The sequence below is a fragment of the Vombatus ursinus genome, unplaced genomic scaffold (genome assembly GCF_900497805.2).
Source record: "Vombatus ursinus unplaced genomic scaffold, bare-nosed wombat genome assembly UNPS02014841.1, whole genome shotgun sequence".
Lineage (NCBI taxonomy): Eukaryota > Metazoa > Chordata > Mammalia > Diprotodontia > Vombatidae > Vombatus > Vombatus ursinus.
Window position 1 is genome coordinate 39337324 of NW_020954619.1, and position 20958 is coordinate 39358281.

The 20958-nt window shown below is 40.8% G+C and overlaps 1 protein-coding gene across 4 annotated transcripts in view; it reads left to right on the forward strand.

The window, feature by feature from the left end:
* Positions 1-15847, forward strand: part of COLEC11 (collectin subfamily member 11) — a 70296-nt gene extending 54449 nt beyond the window's left edge. For 2 of the 4 annotated variants that reach the window (XM_027840237.1, XM_027840239.1), the window contains 3 exons: positions 4550-4603; positions 14528-14623; positions 14803-15847. In XM_027840237.1, coding sequence (XP_027696038.1) covers positions 4550-4603; positions 14528-14623; positions 14803-15212 — 560 coding nt within the window. In that variant the 3' untranslated portion in view covers positions 15213-15847. The remainder of the gene's footprint in view (positions 1-4549; positions 4604-14527; positions 14624-14802) is intronic. The other 2 variants (XM_027840238.1, XM_027840240.1) reach the window with 1 other exon arrangement.
* Positions 15848-20958: the final 5111 nt, after the last annotated feature.

Sequence of the window (20958 nt, forward strand, 5' to 3'; positions counted from 1 at the left end):
AAGCATTCATTCTGCTAGGCACTAGAAGAAAGAGGATATGGTTCCTGCCTTCCTTGAACTCTCTAGTAGGGAAATAGATCACAAACATAGATAATTCTAATGCATACTATTACTTTGTGCATTAGAGAGAGATGCAACAGAATACAAAAATATTACGTGAGGTTAGAGAGTAATGGTTCTTACTAACCAAGGGGATCAGACAAGGCTTCCTAAGGGAGATAGAGTTTGAGTTGGACTTTAAAGGATAGGGAGGAATGCAATAGATGAAGAATGGGAGGAAGAACATTTCCAGCAGAGGACACAGCCAGAGCAAAGGCACTGAGGTAGGAGAAAAGGATCATGTTTTGGGGTGCAAAGGGAAATGCAGTTTGGCTGGAGCAGGGTGTCAGACAAGATAAATCTGGAAAGGTAGGGTAGTGCCAAACCATGATGGGCTTGGAAAGTGGGGAGAAGGAGTTTGAGCTTCACTCACCAGTCAGTAGAGATTTACAGAAGATTTTTGAGTAGTACAATGACATGACCAGGTCTCTGTATAAAAAAGAGTATTTAGACCATGTTATGAGGGAATGTACTGGAGGAGGAAGAGAGTGAGTTTCCATCTTCAGTCCCTGGATAATCTGAATAAGGCCAGATAGAGCCTTATTTGGCATCTCACAAAGTTCTTTCCTGACTAGAGCTTGGCTTATTTTGATTTGCTTTAATACATCATTATCTTGGATCTCTGACAAGCTGAAATTTTCAGTCACTTCTTATGCATTAACAAAAGACCACAAAGGAACTAAAGAGAAAAGGGTTTCTGTACTCCTTTTGTTCTTATGTGGAATAGTCATGTCTATGAAAGATACACTTTCTCCTGTGCCCAGCTAGGTTGAAGTTGCCTTTTTTAAGGTACAAAGTTGTGATTTCACTGGAGTAGGGAACTCCTACATCGTGAGGAAACTTTAGCTACTGATGCACTCTATAATTTTTTTTTTCCAGTTTATTATCTTAGAGAGTTGTCTACAGCACTGAAGTTAAGTCACTTACCCAGGGTTACATGTAGGCAGCTAGGTGGCTCAGTGGATAGAGTCTGGGGCCTAGAGTCAGGAAGACCTGAGTTCAAATGTGGTCTCAGATGCTTACTAGCTGTGTGACCCTGGGTAAGTCTCTTAACTTCTGTCTGCTTTAATCCAGTGGAAAAGGAAATGGCAAACCACTCCAGTATCTTTGCCAAAAAAATCCCATGGACAGTATTGGCTTGCTATGGTCCATGGGGTCACGAAGAGTCGGACACGACTGAGCAACAAAAACAACAACCAGGGTTACACAGACGTTAAGTCTTCCTGACTTTGAGACTCTTTAGATACTACACCATGCTGTCTTTTGCTATTGGGAAAAAAATGTTTTGGTGTTGTCCAAAAATTCAATATAAACATTTAGAATCATGGAATTTTAAATTTAGAAGTATTTCTTTAATGGTTCATAGATTTAGATAGCTCAGAGGCCAACTAGTCCAACCTTATGATTTTATAGATAAAGAAACTGAGATACAGAGTCATTGAATGACTTGCTCAAGAATATACTGGGAGTAAGTGAAGTCAGAATTTGAACTCAAGACCTCTGACTCCACGTTCAGTGGCTTTCCACTACCCATATAGCCTCAGATAATAATTAGCTGTGTGACCTTGGGTAAGTCACTGAATATCTCTCTTGCCTACATTACCTCATCTGTAAAACAAAGGCATTAGATTCAATGGCCTCTAAGTTTTTTCTGCCTCTAAATCTATGATCATATGACCTGAAGAAGCCCAGAGAGGCTGGCAGCCTAAGGTCACAGATGGTTAGTGGCTTCATAATGGTCAGGGAGTCTGTTCTGAACTCAGCACAAGATGATAAACTACTGTATGATAACTTTCACTAAGACATCCCAAGGTGTTTGAAATTCATAGATTTCCTATAGAGCTGGTGTTCTCTATACTCATTTGAAGAGAGTAATGAAAATTTGCATATTGGGAGAAGTTGCATTATTAATAAGAATGCTTTCTATTCAGCCCAAGAAGCAACTCCATGTACTGGTCTCCCTGGTGTTAAGAGATCCCATCTTTCACGTTCATGAAAAGTAAATATGTCGGTTCAGATTGCCCCTGGATTCACTTCATCAGGCTAGATCTGGGCATTTTACTGGAAGTCCTCTTGTCCTTTGTTTATAAGATTAGGGGACCATAAATTTAGAGCTGGAATCTAGTCTAATCCCTTCATTTTACAGATGAAGCATGGCCAAGATAACAACACATTCCCACCGGGAATTCTTGTTTTTTTTAAAAAAAATTATCATGGTTCAACAGGTTTTATTTTGAGCTGTTGTCAATGACTTTATTTATGTGCCTTGATTTCAAACTTCTCTTGAGGAGTGAGAGTCATCTTAAATCATATCATGCAGGTGCATAGTGTAATTTGGGTGGTGCAGTGTGTGGTACAGGGTGGAGGGGTGTCAGGAGGCTCTGGTTCTAATCCTGGCTCTGCCACTAACTAGCCACTAACTAACTGGTCAAGTGTCTGGGCCTCAGGGGTTTTTTTAATCTGAAAGCAACAACAACGCAACTAATGATGACAGCAATCAATTGATCAATCAACTAATATTTACAAAATAGCTACTATGTGCTAGGCACTGTGTTAGGTTCATGAATAAAGTAATCTTTATACTCTCATTATAATGATAACTGACATTTATAATCTTTAAAGTTCCTCCAATTCTAACATCCAAATTCTAAATCCATCCTGATAGTGAATTGTTTAGAATAATTTCTCTAAGCATCAAATTTAATTGAAAATCAGGCTACTTCTGAATATAGTCTTATATATATGCTGTCATTTAAAAAAAATGTAAGCCAATATGGATTTTTAAGCAAAAAACAGGTTGTTCTGTGTTTCACACTAAGATATATGGAAAGTGAAAAAAGTGCTGTAAGTAAAAGGTGAAAAAAAAAGTAAAAGTATAAGTATTTTTGTTGTTATTCAGTTGTGTTTGACTGTTCGGGACTCCATTTGGGGTTTTCTTGGTAAAGATACTGGAGTGGTTTGCCATTTCCTTCTCCGGCTCATTTTATAGAAGAGGAAACTAAGGCAAACAGGGTTAAGTGATTTGTCCAGGGTCATACAACTAGTAAGTTTCTGAGGCCAAATTTGAACTCAGAAAGACTCACTTCCTGTGGCACTCTATCCACTGTTCCATCTAGCTGCCCCAAAGTGAGTGTAATCATATGCAAAACGTAAAGAAGTAGAGGAGAGAGCGTTGGTTAGAGTTTGGAGTCCTAGCAGGCTCTATTCCCAACTAGTTTTATGACTTTAGGTGACACACCCACTCTGGTTCAGTTTCCTTCTCTGGAAGATGATGGAATTGAGATTAATAACCTTGATGGTCCTTCATCCCTCTGACATTCTAAGATTCTGAAATTGTTGAAACTCGGTTTTAGGAGCTAAGAAAATAGAGGTGGGGGGAGGGAAGGGTACGAGCAAGGCTACCTGACCCTCCCTAGAAGAAAGTAGGGTGTGAAGAGGAAAAGTCTGTAGCATTATCTCCTTGTAGAGGAAAAGGGACTGGGCTAGTCATCTGGCAACCTTGGTTCTAACTAGCTCCCTATGTGACATTGTGGAAATCACTTAAACTCTTTTGACTCAGTTTCTTTGTCAAATGTCTTTTCTAGGTTTAAAGGTTCTAGGGCCATAGATGTAGAGCGAGAAGGAACCCTAAACATCGTCTAGACTAACCCCTCATTTTACAGATAGGGAAACAGGTTCAGAGAAATATATGAAGTGACTAGATTGCACTGGGCCTGGAGTAAGGAAGACCTTAATTCAAATTTGGTCTCAGATACTTACTAGCTGTGAGACCCTGGGAGAACCACTTAACCACTGTGGCCTCAGCTTCCTTAACTGTAAAATGGGGATAATCCCAAGGTTGTTACGAGGATTTAATGAGATAACGATTATAAAGTTCCCAGTGCCTGAGACATAGTAAGAACTATGTAAACTTTAGCGATGATGATGATGATGATGATGATGATGATGATGATGATGACTTGACTAAGATTGTACTGGTAATAAGAGACAGAGCTAGTCTTTGAAATAAAATCTATTGTTCTTTCCAGTCTCACACTGTCTACCCATGTTAACATTTCTGAATTTCCTTTCTATTGAGGAGGGAGGTAGGGGAAAGGGAGTTCAGAATCACTCATGATGTTAAGGATTTGGGAGGTAATGTCTGTGAAGTGTTAGATGAAATGCACTTAATTTTACAGAACTAGTTTAAGGAATGATCATTCACTATTGCCTAAAATCCCAAAATGTGCATTACTTCAAATATACTGTTAATAAAGCCCAAAGCAAGAGCAATTTACAGAATGTAGTGACTCCCTGTTGTTATATGGCAGATAGAGATGGGGTCTTGGGAGAAACTCTGGGGCATTAAACATGAAAGATTCAGTAACGATTCCAACCATGAAGTTTCTTAACTAATGAAACGTGTGACCCATTTGGTATGCTGACGAAGCTCTTTCTTTTCCTTTCATAGGTGAAAAGGGAGAGATGGGAGATGTAGGACCACCAGGTCCTAATGGAGAACCAGGTAAAGCATTCAGGGGATGAGAACAATTCACTTTAAAAACACCACCTTTGAAAAAAAAGCAGCCCCCTGCATGGTAATTTTTAAAAGCTTGAAAACAGGCAGCATAGATAGTTGAAATATGCTTTCCTGGTTACACAGGGAAGTACAGTAACTGATCATATCAAATTGTATCTAACATGATAGAACATCAGTGCTAACTGTAAATGTTCTATCTTCCTTTGTAATTACTACCTTATTTTGACTATGACAAGTGAGAAGGTGAATGAATGCTTTTCATTTGGTCCATGGACTTCAGAAGGATTTCATCAGGGAGATTTTAATAGGCATTTTTGAGTGGGTGTTCTCGTCTCCATAAAGGCCTTTTCCTCATTTCCATCTGAGATCCCTTTCTTCATATCCTGCCTTTCCCGAAAATGAAAGTAAACCCTCCCTTCTCAACTTTGCCTAGGGCACTTTTTTTTTTGTTTTTGGGTCACTTTTTTATCCCCATTTCTTCCTGCTTTGTAAATGTGAAAGCTTTCTGTTCCTCTTAGTAGAATATTAGCTGGAAGATGGAGGTGGAGTGGGGTACAGCGATGAGGCAATTTTTATGCTTTAATCCCCCAAAACAGAGCGTAATGCCTGGCACAGTCCTTAGGTAAATAGATGGTTGGAGAAAACATCTATTCATCACTTGCCATATGCCAAACACTGTGGGAATAGAAATACAAGCAAGTAAGACAGTTCTTGCCTTCAAGAAGATTACATTCTAATGGGAGAAGGCATCACTTAAAAGGGTGCTGGAAATGGGGAGGTAAAGAAGTGGGTTAGAGAGGGCAAGGAAATATTAGCAAGGGCTTAGAGATAGAATACAAAGAAGATGAGGATGATGGCATAGTGTGCTGTGTCCTGAGACCCAGCAAATGACTTAATAAGCATTTCTTTCATTGAATACCTAGAGCCCTCTTTTCCCTTTCAGTGACCATTTTTAAAGGTTTGATTATGAGATGTGTTGAAATCCAGCCATGTGTGTACCTCAGGATTGTTGTCCAAGCTTTCCACTTTCTTGGACCCCCTCTTTGGGAATTGCCTTGAGATCTAGTCTTTCTCTCTCTCTCTCTCTCTCTCTTTCCCTCTCTCCCCCTCTCCCTGTCCCTGTCCCTCCCTCCCTCCTGTCTCTTCTCTCTTTCTCTCCTCCTTCTCTTTCCCACTCTCCTCCCTCTCTTTCTCTCTCTATTCTCTCTCTCCCCTCTCTCTTCTCTTTTACTCTTCTCCCTCTTCCTCTCTTTTCTTTCTCTTTTCTCTCTCTTTTCTCTTCTCTTCTTTTTCTCTTCCTCTTCTTTTTCCTCTTTTTCTTTTTTCTCTCTTTCTCCCTCTTTTCTTCTCTTTTTCTCTTCTCTTTTCCTTTTTCTTCTCTCTTTCTTCTCTCTCCCCTCTCCTAGCTCCTCCTCCTCCTTCTCCTCCTCCTCCTCCTCCTTCTTCTTCTTCTCCTCTCTCTCTCACACACATACTCACACAATCCATTGTGTAGTCACAGAATCTTTTGCCCTGATCTCTTCCCCATTTCCCCTTGATCCCTCAATCCACAATCCCTAGCAGTGATCTCTTCCTTTTCAATTTTCCTTGGGTACTCTGGATCTCCCTTAGATTTCCACATTGTACTGTATTATCTGTCCACATGTCATATCCCTCCTCCCCACAGTGGGATGTAAAGGCTTTGAGGGTAAGGATTATTTCCTTTTTTTGTCTTTGCTGCCCAGCACATAGATATTGTGAAGAGTTAGCTTTGACAGAGCATGATGTATTTTAGAGCTTGCAATGACCTTAGGGGCCATTGAGTTCAACCCCTTCATTTTCATAGATGAGGAAACTGAGGCACAGAGAAATGAAGTGACTTGCCCACAGTCACATGGCTAGTAAGTGTCTGAGGTAGGATTGGAACTTGGATCTTTTTGACTCTAAGTCCAGTACACCATGCTTCTTCTCTTCCCTGCTTTATTTCTCCTTCTGCTGCTGTTTAGACCAATAGTCCAAGGAGCTCTAGAAAGGATGTGTGCTGGTACTTGCCAGGAGCTGGCAGCAGGGTGTGAGGGAGAAGTTGTGAGGTCAGACACGATGTTGGGAATCTGGAGGGAGTCTTAGTATGAAGCCCTTCAGGAAGCTGACTAACATGAGCCTGATCCTGTGCTGCCAGCAATGAGCTGTAAGTAAGAACATAGGCTCTAAGTATGAATTGTTGGCAGTCACATCACAGATGTGATGAGCACTGTCTCTTTGTTACACACAGTGTGTGTTTGTAAACTGAATTACAATTATAAGGCACATTGCCTACATTATCTCATTGGATCCTGCCAACATTGTGAATATCCCTATGAAGTAGGTGATGTAAGTATTTTTACTCTCATTTTATAGATGAGGAAACTGAGGCTCTGAGAAGTGACTTGTTCAAGGTCTTTTAGCAAGTAGAAGAGCTAGCTTCAGGACTCATCTCGATGCTCTTTCAGCTAGGAGATGCTGCAGAGCATGTTATTCCTCATGTGTATAACATGTGTGTAACAGTTTGTTGCATTTGTACAGTGCTTTATTAAAGACTTTCATATCCGCTGTCTCACTTGGACCTCACAATATTATTGTAAAATATGCAGTACAGATGATATTAGCTCCATTTGGTAGATGAAGAACCTGAATTATGCAAATCAGGAAGATAGTGGTAGAGATGGAATAAGAAGCCAGGTTCCTTTGGTCATTGGTATTGCTACCTTTTGTTTTTGCCAAACATTTGAGTGCTTATTGTTTACTAAGCCTTATGGTAGGGACTGGGGGGAGATCCAAAAGTTAGGTAAATATAGTCCCTGCTCTCATAAAGTTCAGAGTCTAACAAAGGAATAAGACCCCAAAACAGAAAACTATAGTTCAGAAAATTCCATAAGTACATTAGAGAGATGCAGATTAGTGCCATTTGAGGTCAGAGAAGGAAAGCTCCTTAAGAGGGGGAAAGCTTCCTGAAGGAGCTGGCATTTGTATTTGGTCTTAAATGATAGGTAGGAATTTGACAGGCTAAGAAAGAGAGGTAATGCCATGACTAGGAAACAGTGAGCAAAGTCCTGAAATCTGGAAAGCATAAGGCATGTTTGTTGTTTAGTCATGTCTGACTCTTCATGACCCCAACTGGGGTTTTCTTGGCAAAGATACTAGTGTGGTTTGCCATTTCCTTCTCCAGCTCATTTTGCAGATGAAGAAACGGAGGTAAATAGGATTAAGTGACTTGCCCAGGGTCACACAGCTAGTAAGTGTTTGATTTGAACCCATGAAGATGAGTTTTCCTGATTCCAAACCCAGTGCTCTATCTACTCTACCACCTAGCTATCCCCAAAGAGCGCTGCACCCAATGTAGGATGCACAATAACAAAAGGCAGGAAAGTCAGTGGCAGGGCTTTGAATTCCAGGCAAAGAAACTTTATTCTATAGGGAGTAGGGAACCACTGAAGATCATTGAGTAAGGGAATGATATAACCATATCTTTGGGTAAGAAAAATTATTCTGCTAGTGGATTGGGGAAAGATTGGACCAGGATGAAAACAGAGATGGGGAAACTTGTAGGGAAACTATAGAAATAACATAGGTAAACAGTAATGAGAGCTTGATTAGGATGGTTGCTATGGAAGTAAATGGGATGCCATGAATGCCAGAGATGATGCAGTGACCGTTTGGACATGAGGTGAAGGAGAAGAAAGAGTCAAATTTAACTGAATGTTGTGAAATTTGAGACTAGGTGAAAGGTGATACAGCTGAAAAAGAGTGAAACTGTGAGAAGAATAGGTTTCAGAGAAATATAATTAGTGTACTTTTGGAGTAATTAAGTTTGAAATAACAGTGGAACACTGAGCTGGAGGCATCCTGTGGTAATGGAGGTACCTCAGGAGAGAAGTAAGGACTAGGGTTATAGATTTGGAAGTCATCAGCATAGAAGAGGTGGTTGGAGCCATGGGAACACATGAGATTGTTAAGGGAAAAGTGAGTAGAGAGAGAAGAGACTGGGCCCTAGGACAGAACCTGAGGAGGCATTCACTCTAAGGTGCTAGAAAGAGGAGTTAGCAATAGAGATAGAGAAGAAGCTGTTTGAGAGGCAGGAGGAGAATCAGGAAAATGTGTTGTTTTTAAAGTTAACAGCACCTTATAGGAGGGTGTGGATAATAGGGTCAAATACTACAGAGAGGTCAAGGAGGTGCTCAAAGAAGGGCATTGGGTTTAATAGTTAGGAGAAGACCTTGGAGAGTGTTATGGACTGATATCATAGTGCTAGGGGAAGTAGAGAACATGTAGAGGCATTGTGTATAGCCATTTTTTCCCCTTCAGAAATAAAGAAAAGAGAGATGAGATTTTAGGTAGATGAATTTAAGATATCTCTATCTATCTATTTATCAATCTACAGATCTACATGTAAATACATTCCTAGTCCAATATTCCTTTCACTACATTGAACTACCTTTTAATATAATAGAATAACAACATCATAATCCAAGAGGGGATGTGTAAAGGGGGATAAATATGGAGATTTACATTCCATCAGCACCCAAGTGCTATATCTGAATATTATTGGACAATAAGTGGCTCACATGGCACTTACTTTTTATGTGCCATCTAGTTGTTTGTATTCTCCAGAATACTGACCTCTGATTCTATGTAACAGTGTGATTAGAACATTATTGCCGACAAACTTTTCTGGTCTACCCCTCTTCCATTTAGAAACCTGCTTATTCCAGCCAGGACCTAAGTAGAAAATCAATTTGACCCATCTTTCTTGCCACTGGACAGGCCTATGATAAACTGTAAGGCTGAAAAGCCAGTGGATCATACAATGCTTTCCAATTTTAAGCTCTTTCTACTTATGGCTCTGCCTCAGATGTTTTGTTGAGAGAGTTGACCTTAAAGTCAGGAAGATCTAGCTGGGTTTAATAGATGCTGGATCTGTTATTCTAGGCTGAAGGGAAGGAATGAGTATATCTGTAGCCTACTATGTGCCAGGCACTGTGCTATGTGCTTTACAAATATTGCCTCATTTTATCCTCACAACAGCCTTGCAAAGTAGGTGCTATTATTATCCTTATTTTACAGTTGAGGAAATTGAGGCAAGCAGAGGTTAAGTGATGTGTCTAGTGTCACACAGCTAGAAAGTGTCTGAAGCTGGATTTGAACTCAGGTCTTCTGGATTCTAAGACCAGTGATCTATCCACTGCACCACTTAGCTGCTATATAGGAGTTTTTTTCACTGGGAATTCCCTATATACACCAAAGAAATCACAGGTCCATGCCATTCCTTCCCACTATCCTCACCCCCTCTCAATCCCTTCCCTTTCCCCACCCCCAAAAAAGAAAAAGACAAGTTTTATTGAACTCTATCATAAATCATTTGAATTTTAAGTGATATTTAACTTGAAACACCAACAAAGCAAATTACACACATTGTATAACTAATTTTTTAAAGTCAGGCTTGTGATTTTCTGGCATAGTGAACTCAAGGTGAAAACAATTCTTTTCCCAATGTGGACTGGCACCTTCTCTATAACTGAGAAAGGGCTGGAGGCCTGCAGCACTGAGAGGCTGTCTTGTCTAGACTCATACAGCCAAAGTGGGCCAGAGGCCAGACTTGTACCTCAGTTACCTAGACTCTAAGGGCAGTTCTCTATCCATGACTTCACACTACTTCTCTTTCACAATTATTTAAATGTAAATAAATCAATTGCACCTATAAGATTTCCACAATGACTTACCAATTCTCCCCCATCTCTTTAACTTAAAAAAAAAAGGTCATCGTTTTTTTTCCTGTTTAATTTTCCCTTCTGTGTAGTCATAGTTGAGAGGCAAGATGCAATATCAGGTAGAAAGCTGGTCTCAGAGTTAGGAAATCCTGGATTTCCATCCTGCCCCTGAAACATCCTGGCTGTGTGACCTTGTACAAGTTCCTTCACCTCTCAGTGTCCCGGGCAACACTCTAACAACATAGATTGCAGTGTAGGAGGTAATGTCCTCATTGGCAGTTCCTTATACTGAAGAAATCTGAGTCTGGTTAAAAAAAAAGTCATATAACTCCTTGGTTCTTCTGATTGTACTTTCTTTAATTCATAGTATTTCATACAGGTCTTTCTAGATTTCTTTATTTTTTCTAGAATCATCAGTTGCAATTGCATTATGTTATTCCATCACATTGCTATGCCTTGGTTTATTCAGCCACGTAGCCATTGTTGGACATTTGATTGTTTCCTCAGTGTGTGTTTTTAAGCAGCATATTACAATCATTTTCAACATCCTGTTCAAATAAGTAACCTCTGGGTAAAGAATGGAGCAGTTAACTGATGCAGTGGATAGAGCACCAGACCTGGAGTCAGGAAGATCTGAGTTCAAATGTGGCCTCAAACACTTACTAACTGGGCATGACCCTGGGCAAGTCACTTAACCCTATTTGCCTCAGCTCCTCATCTGTAAAATGAAAACACACTGGAGAAGGAAATGGCAAGCCATTCTGGTGTCTTTGCCAAGAAAATCACATGGTGAAGTCCATGGGCTCATGAAGAATTGGATACAACTGAACAAATGAACAACAATAAAAGCTGAGTTATGTCCAGAGGAAAAAGAGCCATTGGGTATAGGAAGGGGAAAAAAAAGAGTCTTTGTTAAAAAATATCAGAGAAGCAAGGACAATAACAACATGTACAGCACTTTAAAGTTTGCCAACACGCTTTACGTACAGGAAAGATCTGAAATGATCACAGCAAAGGTAGGTACTATAGCTATCATTATCTCCATCTTACCTGTAAAGAAACTGAGGGTGATAGAGGTTAGGTGACTTGTCCGTGGTTACACAGATGAGTATCAGACACAAGATCTGAGCCCAGATATTTCTGATAAAGTTCAATAATCTATACATTATACCATACTGCCTCTCAATAAGATAAAAACAACTACTGTGTGAAGTGTTGTTTTGTTTTCTTTGTGTGTGATTTTCTTATTCATGTCTCTTTCAGTTAAAAGTCAGTCACAAAAATGAGAGTGTTATTCACTGGCTTACATCTCTGAATATTCCACAAGTCAGGATCACTTTAGAATAAGTTTTGAGACAGCTCTGAATCTGTCTCTAGGGAGAGAGGTGGACCTTACAAATGGAAAACAGGAGCTTCCCTTCCTTGGAGGATCCTATTTTAATAATTGGGGGAGGAATTGTCAGGCCACTCTGGGGTCAGAAAGTTTGGAAGGAAGATGAGGAAATAAATCTTTAAAACTCTAGTTTCTCTCTGAAGGGAATCTTCTCCAGAGAGTCATAATATACTGCAAGCATCAATGAACTTGACCATAGCAAGTGCCTCAGAGAAGCTTTCAGAATTGAAAAAAAAAAAGCAGAACTCCAAAGTTCAAATATAAAAAGAAAATATTGAGTGGAAGAAGTGACATGAATGCTTCTGACACTAAGCTGGAAGGGATAGCAAGGACACTGAGTGTAGAGTTAGGAGGCAAAAAGAGCTTGACAGGTCAGAAGATATGCAGAAGTTGGAAAGGTAGAACTTAACAGGGATTAATGTGGAGTCCTGCACTTAGGTTAATGAGAGAGAGAAAGAGACAGGCAGAGAGACAGACAGAGAGACAGAGACAGAGAGACAGAGACAGAAAGAAACAGAGACAGAGAGAGACAAGAGAGACAGGAGAGACAGAGAGACAGAGACAAGAGAGACACAGAGAGAGAGAGATGGGGGAAAGAGACAGAGACAGAGAAAGACAGAGACAGAGAAGGAGAGAAAGAACAGATAGATGGACAGAGAGGGAGAGAAACAGGAGTAGAGGAGGAAGAGAGAGACAGAAACAGAGACAGGGAGGAGAGACAGAAAGGAGAGGCAGAAACAGATGGGGGAGATAGAGAGACAGAGGGAGAGAAAAAGAGGGAGAGAAAGAAGAGACAGATATGGACAGAGAGAGGAAGAGAGAGAGACAAGGACAAGGACAGGGAGAAAAGACAGAAAGGACAGAGACAGGTGGTAGGGAGAGGATGGGAGGGAGGAAGGGGGGAGAGAGAGAAAGAGAGAGCGAGAGAGAATATGAATATGTGTGTGTGTTTTTGTTGATCAAAAGTTTAAAATAAGTCAATAATGTGATACAGGAGCCATGACAGCTAATGAGGGCAGGGACTGTCTTTTGCCTCTTTTAGTATCCCCAGCACTTAGCACAGTGCCTGACACATAGTAGGTGCTTAATAAATGTTTATTGATTCATTGTTCGATGGTTCCACTGACCTATGCCCTGGGACAATGACAAATTGTAGTGTCATTAGAAGAAGGTAACCAGATATTGAAGGCACTTGAAATTGCCTATGAGCTAATGTAATGTAAAGCTCTTTACAGATCTTAAAGCAATATATACACTCTGGCTATTTTTATGAGGAAGAGTTGAGGGAAATGGGAATCATAAACTAGGAGAAAAAAGACTTAAGTGGGACATGATGGCTGTTTAAAAAAACGTTTTAGGGTCTGTCTCTTGGAGGAGTGATTGGATTGGTTCTGCAAAGCTTAGAGGGCAGAACTAGGGTTCAAATCTTGCCTCTGGCACTTAGTGGCCGTGTGACCCTGGGCAAGTCATTTAATGTCCATGGGACTCCTTATCTGTGAAAAAAGGTTGGACTTGTTGGGCTCTGAGGGTCCTTCCTGTTCTAGATCTATGATCTAGATCTATGATGTGGGGGAGGGGGTAGATATGACCTCTAAGGTGCTTTTCAACTTTAACTCTTTGGTTACCTATTAAGGATGTTGTAGAGAAGAAACCTTGTTTTGTGTGGAATTTGAGGCTCTGCTTGACCAAATACAGCCTACAAATCCCTGCCAACTAGGACATTCAATGAATGGACGGCCGTCTTTAAATAAATGAATGGCTGTGTCATGGAGCTTGCGTAGTTATTATCTATATCAGCCCTGTCTATTCCTCCTTGGAAAATATAAAAATCCAGCAGGAAGGATAAGATTAAGTGCAATGAAAACGTTTCCATTCTTCCCACCCCAAAATGTATGGAATAGATTACCAAAGAGGGTTGTAGATTCTTCTTTTTCAGAGATAATTTTAAAAAATTATTTCATTGATATCTTTTGTTTTTATTTCAGTTTCATTTCTCAATAATTATTTCCCATCCTCCACTTGGAGAGACATTCCTTATAACAAAGAATAAAAAAGAAAGAGGAAAAAACTCAGCAAAATTAACCAGCACATCAGCTGAGCCTAACAGTAAATATGTTGTTCTATACCCATAGCCACTACCTCTCTCAGAGACTTTAAAATGCATCTTGGTGTAGTTAGTGCAGAGGCAGCTAGGTGGTGCAATGAATCCAGCATTGGTTGTGAAGTCAGGAAGACCTGGGTTCAAATCCAGCCTCAGATAACTTCCTAGCTGTGTGATCTTGGGCAAGTCGCTTAACCTCTGTTTGCCTCAGTTTCCTCATCAGTAAAATAGGGATAATAGAACCTATTTCACAGAGTTGTGAAAATCCAATGAGATAGTATTTGTAAAATGCTTAGCACAGTGTTGGGCACATAGTAAAAGCTATGTAAATGTTAGTTGTTGTTGTTATTGGCTATGTGAACCTGAGCAAGTCAGTTAATCTTTTTGGGCCTCAGTTTCCTCATCTGTAAAATGAGGGAGTCAGACTTAATGACTTTTAAGATTTCTCTTCCAGCTCTAAAACTGTGATTACTATGTGAACACCAGACTAGGACTGAGGAGGCTTCAGTTCTGTGATCACTCGTACCTCATTTAACCTCTGAGGCCCTCAGTTTCTTCATCTGTGAAATAATGGTATTGGATTTGATGGTGGTTTCAACTTCCATCCCTTGATCCTGTAAGCAGGGAATACTTGCCTTCTTAGTTTGTCGCCATGTTTAACCTCATGATAAGATGAACCCTGGTCTCCACAGGCATACCTTGTGAGTGTAGCCAGCTCCGAAAGGCCATTGGTGAGATGGATAACCAGGTGGCTCAACTGACAACTGAATTAAAATTCATTAAAAATGGTATGTTCATGTCGATGTTTTCCACCCCACCCCCTCCCCTCTGCATTTTTTCCTCCCCCCCCAAGATAAAATTGCTCTTAAGTAATGTTGCCATGTTATCCTCTTTGCTGTCTGTGTCTATTTTGTTTTTGTGGTGTGCATTAAGTTTGTTTATAGAAATGCGAGTGCTCACTTTTCAGCACTGCCCTCCCCCGCAGCTGTCGCTGGTGTGCGCGAGACAGATAATAAGATATATCTGCTGGTGAAGGAAGAGAAAAGATACATCGATGCCCAGCTGTACTGCCATGGCAGAGGAGGGAACCTGGGCATGCCCAAGGACGAGGCTGCAAATGGCCTGCTTGCATCTTACATCAATCAAGCCGGCCTCACTCGAGTTTTCATTGGAATTAATGACCTGGAAAGAGAGGGCACTTTCGTGTATTCTGACCGATCCCCCATGCAGACCTTTAACAAATGGCGGAATGGAGAGCCCAATAACGCTTACGACGAGGAGGACTGTGTTGAGATGGTAGCCTCTGGGGGCTGGAATGATGTGGCCTGTCACATCACCATGTATTTCATCTGTGAATTTGACAAGGAAAATGTGTGAGGCAGAGGCCCCCTATTTAATCTCGAGCAGGGTCTGGCTAAGTCGCTATTTGTTTATAAAGTAAATTTATTAATGCTACAGTCTCCAAGTATCCAATAACATCAGATAACATGTACAGCTGTAAATATGAGAGGTATTTCCAATATCAGTGTTTACTCTTCAAAAGGGAAGAGTTTTAGCCAATCAGGGCCTTATTCATCTTAGCCTAAGAGAATGTTCTGGGTTTAGAAGGAAAAGAAAAATGTTTCTCAGGTTGCGATTTCTGAAGTAAAGTTTTAATATCTTTTTTTTTATTTTAGTCAAAATGTTAATTGTGTGAATGTCTCTCAGAATTGTTCCCACTACGGAAAAAAAAAAGCCCTTGGCGGTCTCTAAGCTGTAAAATGGAATTTTAAAATGTTACAATAGTTACAGATATTGGCAGTGGGGGCTATAGTCAACTAGCTTCCTTCTGGTTACTGTGGAGGGGGAAAAAGAACCCTTTCTTCCTTTTGTAGAAATTACTGTCGATGGTTTGAAAATATCACTTTTTATTTCTGTATGCCTGTTGGGCTTGAATTGCCCCAAAAGGAAACAACTTTGCTGTGCTTCAAACTTGGATTTCAGGAAGAAAAAAAAATTACTCCCAAAACAAATTCCTTTGAGTGAGTGTCTCTTTGTTCCTGTATTACCCATGTTCTTGCCTATATTATTGTCACACCACTCCACTGGCCCATTTTCCCTTCCCATCACAAATTCTCTAGTCACAAACCGAACAACAAAACCCTTCATTTCTCTAAGAAGAAAACAAAAAAAAGGAGAGAATTCTTTTCAAGGTTGGTGTTTTAGGCAATTAAATTATTCACTTCACCAGAAGGCCTTGCTAAATTATGTGATCGGGTAGTTTACCTCTGACATGAACCCTCAAAGGACGAAGGGATCCCAAGATTGAAAGCTGGAAAGAGCCTTGGAGATTATCTATCTCGTCCTATCCTCTCATTTTACAACCTCTTAAAATGAGTCTCAGAGAGGTGAAGGTCATTTGTCCAAGGTCACACAGACTCTAAAGCTAGGGCAAGATTTGGACATGGTCCTTTGACTCAAAATTCCATTACACCGACCAATCTTCCTTTACTGTTTACTACTTTTTACAGGCAGCTATCATGATATAAAAGCATTTCCCTCATCAACCACTGTACTAAAATTCCTAAATTAATCATACCTTTGAGATAAGGTGCGAAAGGTGACTTTTAGAAAGCAAATGTGTTATGTGGGAGGAGTAACATATCTAGTTGGCTCCCCTGATATATAATATCCCTTCCCTCAATGCTACCTCAGGTTTGAGATACTTTGTAGGTTAGCATCTTCTCAGAACCACATCTTGTGAGCTGTCCTGCCCTGCCCTCCAAAATGCCTTTTTGTTTTTTTTTAACAAGGCCAGAGGACACAGAAGTTCAAAGCAAAGGATATTTAGAGAACATAGCGAATTAAATGCAAGATTTTTCTCCCCCGTGCTGGGGCATCTAAGCTATAACCACAGCACACAAAAGTAACACGTAGGATATATTCTTCATCAGCTTACCATACCATGAGTGTTGGGGGGTACCCTTGCAGAGAACATATGTGACCAGTGAATGTACATGGAGGAGATAGATAGGGAATGTGTATGTGTGGGAACATGTATGAAGGGAACCATATGCTGGAATCATGAGTGGCCAGGGCACATGCATGTAAGGATGTGTGTGACTGGGGGAAACACTTGGAAGAGCCTCTGATGTCCCCTGTCATTTGCTTTGCTGGGTAGCACATTGTCCTCTCTGCTGGGCATTGCATAGTATCTTTTGGGCCTCACATCCTTCCAGCTTTAAATCTATGTGCCTCTAATGCTCTGAGGTGGCTATGCAAATAAATTTAGAGATGAGAACAAAAGGACTGGGGTTAAGCTTGGATTCTCTGCTCTAAATTTCTGACAGTATTATGCATACCTGCCAGCAGCAAAATCCCTCTTGTTGCCAGGCACAAAATTCATGATCTCTCTATACTCACTTAAGGCACTATCTTGAAATGGGATATGGAACACTTGGAAGAGGCAGCATGATTCAGTGGAATAAATATTGGCTTTGGAATTATAGGGGCAGCTAGGTGGCACAGTGGGTAGTGTGCCAGACCCAGAGTCTGACTCATCTTCCTGAGTTCAAATCTGGCCTCAGAACCTTACTAGTTGTATGACCCTGGACAAGTCACTTAACCCTGTTTGTCTCAGTATCCTCATCTGTGAAATGAGCTGGAGAAGGAAATGGTAAACCTACTCTAATATCTTTGCCAAGAAAACCCCAAATGGGTCATGAAGAGTTGGACAGGACCAAAATGACTGAACAGCAAGCAGCAGCATCTTGGAAGTTCAAATTTCATCTGTGCCATTTTCCACCTGTGTGACCTTGGGGAGGTCATTTGAATTCTTTGGGCCTTGATTTCCTGATTGGTAAAATGAAGAAGTTGGACTAGATGATCTTTAAGCTTCCTTCCAGTTCTGCCATGATCACAGGCATGAGGAGGACTAGGTGCCCTCTGAGTGAATCGCTGAGATTCTATGAGTTCAGTCCACCTAGGCTTATATTCTTTTAATATGGTTTTCCGCTCAGGAGAAAATTTAATTGCTTTGTGGGTGAGCCTGATAGCCTTGCCCTGAAACACTGCTCTACATATATTATCTGTCAAGTTGGAAAGGGGAGTGGTAGTCATATTTATTCTTAATTAAGTTTCTATATTGGCCAAGCCAGCTCTGCTTAATCTCAGGGAGCAAAGATTCCCTCAGCTTTTGGGACCCTCTTCTGTTTCTTTCCTCAGCCCGTGCTCCATTGATTTCCTTCAGAGGATGGAACTTTAATCTACTAAAGAGAAAGTCTGTGCTTTCTCTTCATAAGGCTTAATCATAGCTAGAAGACTGAGTATTTCTCATGGCCTACCTATCTACCTGTCTTTTCCTCCTTCCTTCATTATTGGGGAGAGGGTGGGATGTTAAGCAGGCATTGGATTCTGTTCCAGAAATAGGATTTATAGCTGACAGAGCCCTTAGAGAGTGTTTACTTTGAACCCCTCCTTTTACAAATGAGGAAACTGAGGCCCAAGATCCAAAGAATATAAATATCTTGCTAAAAGTCAGACAATAATGTCACAGTCAGAATTCTGACTCAGGTCTTCAAATACTGAATCCAGTACTCTTTCCACTCTAAACTACAGGGGAAGGGGAAATACTCATTAAGCACCTACTATGTGTCAGGGGCTTTACAAATATTATCTTGTGATCCTCACAATTATCCTGTGAGGCAGGTGCTGTTAACTGAGGCAGATGGAGGTTAAGTGACTTGGCCAGGGTCACACAGCTAGTAATTACCTGAGGCTGGGTTTGAACTCAGGTCTTCCTGACTCCAAGTAGAAGGTTCTTTATTGTGCCACCTCACTGCCTCTCAACTTCTTGGTCTGACATGAATGCCATAAGATAACCGTAAGCCTGTTGTTAAGCATTTTTATGAGGAAGAGAGTCTGGTTCCTAGGATGTGTTGGGGGCAGGAGATCCCATGGGAACCTTGTTTTCAGCCCCAATTAGCTTTCAGGCTGGATGATTTCTACCGCAGGGGAAGGGAGTGAAGCTGGGCTCTGAGCAGCCCTGCAGTGTGGCATAGTGGAGAGCTTGTTGGTTCTGGAGCTAGAGAACCTGGGTTCACATTCCCTCTCTGGCATTCTTCACCTCTGTCAGCTACCTTGGCCAATCACTTGACCTCCCTAACCCTTGCTTTTCTTACCTGTAAAATTAGACTAGAGATGGTATGTGGGTTCCCTTCTAGGGCTATGATTCAAAGTGGTCTGTTCTGGACTTTATTTTTAAGTCTTTATTTTAAATTTTAAAGTTTAGCCATTCAGCTTAGAACCCTAGAGAAATGGCTATGAAACTGGGGTTTCAGTGATTTACATTTTTTAAGGGAACTAGAAATAGAACAGGCCACCAAGTTTGAGAACCCTTTTCATTGCTAGCTAGCCAATAAAAACAATAGCATAATACTTTAAGGTTTAGAAAGCGCTTTACAGATATTACCTCATTTAATCCTCACAACAATCCTGGGAGTTAGGTGCTACCATTATCCCCATTTTATAGATGAGGAAACTGAGGCAGAGAGTGGTTAAATGACTTACCCAGAGCCATGGCGCTATTGAATCTGAGACTGGATTTGAACTCAGATGTTCCTTACTCCAAGACCTCCCCTCTACCCACTGCTTCACCTAGGGAGCATTTTCTATCTTGTAGTATAGTAGATTTGTTTAGATGTAGTATAGCTCCTTGGAAAGAGTGTTGGACATGGAGTTGGAGGAACTGTATCTAAATCCTGTCCCAACTACTCACTCACTGCCTGTGTGACTTTGAACAAGTCACTTCAGTTAGTCAGTCCACAGGCATTTATCAAGCACTTACTATGTGTCAGGCACTTACTAGCTGTGTGACCCTGGGCAAGTCACTTAACCCTAGTTGCCTCAGTTTCCTCATCTGTAAAATGAGCTGGAGAAGGAAACCACAAACCGTTCCAGGAGCTTTGCCAAGAAAATCCCGAATGGGAACATGAAGAGTTGGGCATGACTGAGCAATAGCAAGCGTGTCAGGCACCCTGCTAAGTGCTGGGGATACAAAGAAAGGTAAAAGACAGTCCCTTCTTTCAGGGATCTTACAGTCTAATGGGCAAGATAACATGAACAATGGTTGCACAAGACAAGATATAAAAAGGATCTATAAAATGAAGAGTTTGCTCTAGGAAGCCTCCAAGGTCTGTTCCAGCTCTAAATATGTACTCTTTAAGGCTTCCCTGCCTGGTACTCTCTCCTGCCCGTCTTGCTGTTAGTATTATGTTGCTGTTTCACTTCTTTGTATGCATTTTGTATTTTTCTCCCCCATGCCTGGCATAGAGCCTGGCACACAGTAAGTGTTTAATTTATGCTTGTTATTTGATTAACATAGAAATGACTTACATAACTACAAACTCTCAAAAAAGGAATTTTCATTTTAAAAAAAATTGGTTGAAGCCAGCCACTCAGTTCTTTATTCGGAGGCATAGAAAAAGTGTCTCGATGCAGAAGCCTAATTCTGTATCCACTGCCACTGTGATCCAATGATGGGGGCCCTAGATTTGAAGTCAGACTCCAGGGTTTGAAATCCTGGCTGTGAACATTTTCTTTCCCCTTTTTATCTCTAGGCCTCCTGATCTACACAATAAGAAGAGCTTGATTAGGTGATCTTCAAGACCCATTTAGCTTTAAGTAATCAATCAACAAGAATTTATTAAGCTCCTACTATGTGCCTGGCACTAGGGGATGTGAATCCAAAGAATGAAGGAAAAAAACCTTTTATGCAACGTGAAACCTGTGATTTTTCTCATGCACACAAAGGATTTTCTGGTTTACAAAATGATTAGCATGAGGGTGCTTTAAATAGTCAGCTTTTCTAATGAATTTAAAATAGGCTTCATTGGCCCAAATTTGGTGTACTCCCAGTTTGAGAACAAAAGAACATCTCTTGTGTAAAGAGAGGCACACCCACAGCAGCATTCTCTTCTCTAATGGAGAGGGAAGTAAGTCTAGTGAGCATTTTGGAAAGCCAGGATTTATTAGGTACTTCACTGGGGCATGACCAAAAGGCTGGCATACAAATTCTTCCAGGGCCTCACAAGGAGACGCGTGGGCAATGACGGATCTGGGAGAGATAAATGCTGTAATGGAGCCG